Source organism: Bidens hawaiensis, unplaced genomic scaffold (genome assembly GCF_021521415.1).
Source record: "Bidens hawaiensis isolate Kalapana, Puna unplaced genomic scaffold, B.hawaiensis_p1.1 tig00022282_1, whole genome shotgun sequence".
Taxonomy (NCBI): domain Eukaryota; kingdom Viridiplantae; phylum Streptophyta; class Magnoliopsida; order Asterales; family Asteraceae; genus Bidens; species Bidens hawaiensis.
This window is the reverse complement of record NW_027493454.1, coordinates 33,147-36,304: the sequence shown is the minus strand read 5'-3', so window position 1 is coordinate 36,304 and position 3,158 is coordinate 33,147. Positions and strand designations below refer to the sequence as shown.

Below are 3,158 nucleotides of genomic sequence, written 5' to 3'. Positions count from 1 at the left end.
TAGTTGAAATAAGATATGTCCAATCAAGCAACAATTCAGCAGAGCTTTTCACAAAAGCACTTCCCGCAACAACTTTTAGAAAACATGTTTATGACATTAGCATGCGACATGTACAAACAATGAAATGACCTACAACTTGAAGGGGAGCTTTATACTGCACTCTTTTCTCCTTGGCTAAAGTTTTCCCACTGGGTTTTATTTGACAAAATTTTTAATAAGGCAGGACTTCAAAACCCCAAAGTTTAAAAGGTGTCATCCAAAGGGGAGTTTTATGATTCATCCACGGTTTTTGCATGACACCCTTTTTGTCAAACAAATCATATACCTTTGTACCCTCAATACTATTTGTAAATAATTGTTTTGGTGTTATAAATACCATGTCTTGTAACAAGTAATATATATCAAAAGTTATAGAATTTCATTTACTATCTACCTTTTATTCTCTTTCTTTATTATCTTTTCAAAACAAAAGAATAACAACAATAATCTTATTATAATTAGCGATCAAATTATAACAACATAAATTATTGGTTTGAAAAAAAACCAAAAGGAAAAAATAAACATTATTGGTTGGCCGAACACCGAATGTACGATTATTGTATCATCATAAAATGCATTAAGAATGAGCAAAGTCGCAAAGAGAGTGAACATGACTTTCTAGTTTTGTAGTTAGTGTAAAAACCTATAATTTCTTTTAGACAAGCTTTTGCCACAATTTGTGTCCCACCATAGTTATAATCCATAAATCATGCGTGGACGTGCTGCATTTAGAAATTTTCGAGACAAATTTTTTGGACAAGTTACAAAATAATTTGATTATTATAAATATGATCAGTATACGCGCATGTTTCACAACAACGTTGTACACACGCTCATGCAAGTGTCTACATGGTTGTAACATGTACACAATGGTATACACATACAACTGTTTACATGGCTTGCTCATATCCAAATTGTCACAACTCACAACGATCGACCTACCAGTTGCTTCTCTTTGACAAAAATCACTTCAACGCCATAAAAATACAATTTATTTACAAAAGTAGAAATATAGTTCAGTATACACATATACTCTTATTGTTACCAGAGTAGTTTTCACGTAACACATAAATAAAGATATGGTACAAATTCGAAATAAAATGATTACGATATTTGTCAGAAGACTTATTTGTAGGAAGAATCCATTTTAAGCCTGAAAATTGGTTAACCAAACAAACTTCAGAAAATGGCAAAGATCACATTCCTACAAATTAGATGTCTAAACTTGCTATTTCTTTGTATCATGAAAACTGATTCAATCTTGTTTTTATTTCATTTTTGGAAACTTTCTAATTTGGTTGCATGTAACTTTGGTACCAAGTATACAAATACCACACCATGTGACTGATGAAATACGTATACTTATACTTTCTACAATACACCAACTTTATAAGCAATATTGTTCACTCATAACCATATAAATAAATGATTTACCTTGCTATCAATGATATTAGCAAGCCAATCGAGCCCCTCATATAGACCTTCACCAGAGGTGGCCGACGCGCTCTGGATAAACCTGATATATACAATTCTTCAATACATCATCAATCATATATTCGTGTGTATGTGGCAAATTGTTACCAGTGTTGCAGCCCAAGAGAATGTAGATCAAGCTTCTCGGTAATCTCAGCAGGATTCATCGCACCTGGTAGATCTTGCTTGTTGGCAAAAACAAGCAAAGTGGTATCTTTTAGTCCATCCTGAATTAACACAACTAAAATATGCATGACATTGCCAAAATAATAAACAAATTTCCACATGAAACTGCTTCAAAATACCTCCCGGATCAACATTTTGTGTAGTTCATCTCTGGCATCAGCCACACGATCACGATCAGCGCTATCAACCACAAAGATTAGACCTTGTGTGTTTTGGAAGTAGTGCTTCATCAAAGATGGTTGCCGATACTGAAAACATATCAGCATTTGATTCATAGATTATAATGAGGCTGACAAATTGCCCGGATATTTATTATTTTTTAAGGTTTAATTGATTATGCAAGTCAAGACATACTAACTGGTGAGGTTAAATTACCATGTTATAGGCACCAAAATCCCACACAATGAAGCTGATGTTCTTATATTCAAGAGTTTCAATATTAAATCCTGTAAAAGTAATAGAAATAAACGACTTGATTTGGTGAAAATATTAAGAACAAAACTGTAAAAAATCCCCTAAAGACTAAAGAGTCCTTTAAAATTGACTAGTTCTTTCATCAAGCTAATTCTTCTTCACTTCTAAATAAATTTGATCAATTTAAAAAAAAATGTTTTCTTTAGTATGAAAAAATAAAAGCAGTCGATGATATATATAATAGCTTAATAAAAACAATTATATTAAGCATAGAATTTCGTTGAAACATGATAGCGCACGGTGTACTTCAGAAACTAAATTTTTTAATGATATATATTTGTAAGGTGATATTCTTATTAACGTACATATTAAATTAAGGTTAGTTCTTTTTCAAACGCGTATTAATAAGCATAAATTTTTCACATATTAAATCTGTAATATAACAAGACAGATTAGATGACTGAAAATTAATGTTAATAAACGATTTGCATCAAATAAATATAGAAGAAAAGAGGGCAGATGAGAACACAATATAATACAGTTAGGTTTAGTTGATAACGTAGCATACCAATAGTAGCGATAGTGGTGACAATTTTCCCTAACTTGAGCTTGTACAAAATTGTGGTTTTACCGGCTGCATCCAGACCGACCATCATGATACGAACCTCCTTCTTGAACAACAAACTGTATAGCTTCGTAAAAGACAGCCCCATATTACCGTTGAATATTGCAATCACGATAGTAATTATTACCAAGTATGCTAGACTAGACTAATACTTACGATCACCACCACCAAATGCAGAGGCAAACAAAGCGGACAAGTTATTATTTAAACAATCTTGAATATTGCGGGTTGGTGCCATAATAATAAGTTAAAGACCCACGTCTAATAAAAACCGTTGACTATTGGTATTTGGGATGATGCAATGGAAATTTTAAAAGGTAGATCGACAACTTTAAGAATAAATTTATTATTAGTTTATTACATTAATTATTTTGACTTTTCTTTTTCATATATATAAACAATTGAAAAGGAGACATTAAAA

At 31.8% G+C, this 3,158-nt stretch overlaps 1 protein-coding gene across 1 annotated transcript; it reads right to left on the bottom strand.

Moving 5' to 3' along the window:
* Positions 1–1,362: 1,362 nt before the first annotated feature.
* On the bottom strand, positions 1,363–2,825 carry LOC143565078 (ADP-ribosylation factor-like). Its single transcript, XM_077052168.1, has 5 exons — positions 2,652–2,825; positions 2,074–2,169; positions 1,818–1,946; positions 1,621–1,739; positions 1,363–1,555 (listed from the first exon to the last, which is right to left on the bottom strand). Exons 1-5 carry the CDS (start codon positions 2,823–2,825, stop codon positions 1,447–1,449), a joined length of 627 nt encoding a protein of 208 aa, XP_076908283.1. The 3' UTR covers positions 1,363–1,446.
* Positions 2,826–3,158: the final 333 nt, after the last annotated feature.

Bases quoted from the DNA above. Each gene is read 5' to 3' on its own strand.
- LOC143565078 (XM_077052168.1), bottom strand. From the start codon at position 2,825: ATGGGGCTGTCTTTTACGAAGCTATACAGTTTGTTGTTCAAGAAGGAG. The intron at 1,947-2,073 runs GTAATTTAACCT...ATATGTTTTCAG, and splicing joins ATTTTGGTGCCTATAACATG to TATCGGCAACCATCTTTGAT. The intron at 1,556-1,620 runs GTAACAATTTGC...TGTATATATCAG, and splicing joins TCTCTTGGGCTGCAACACTG to GTTTATCCAGAGCGCGTCGG.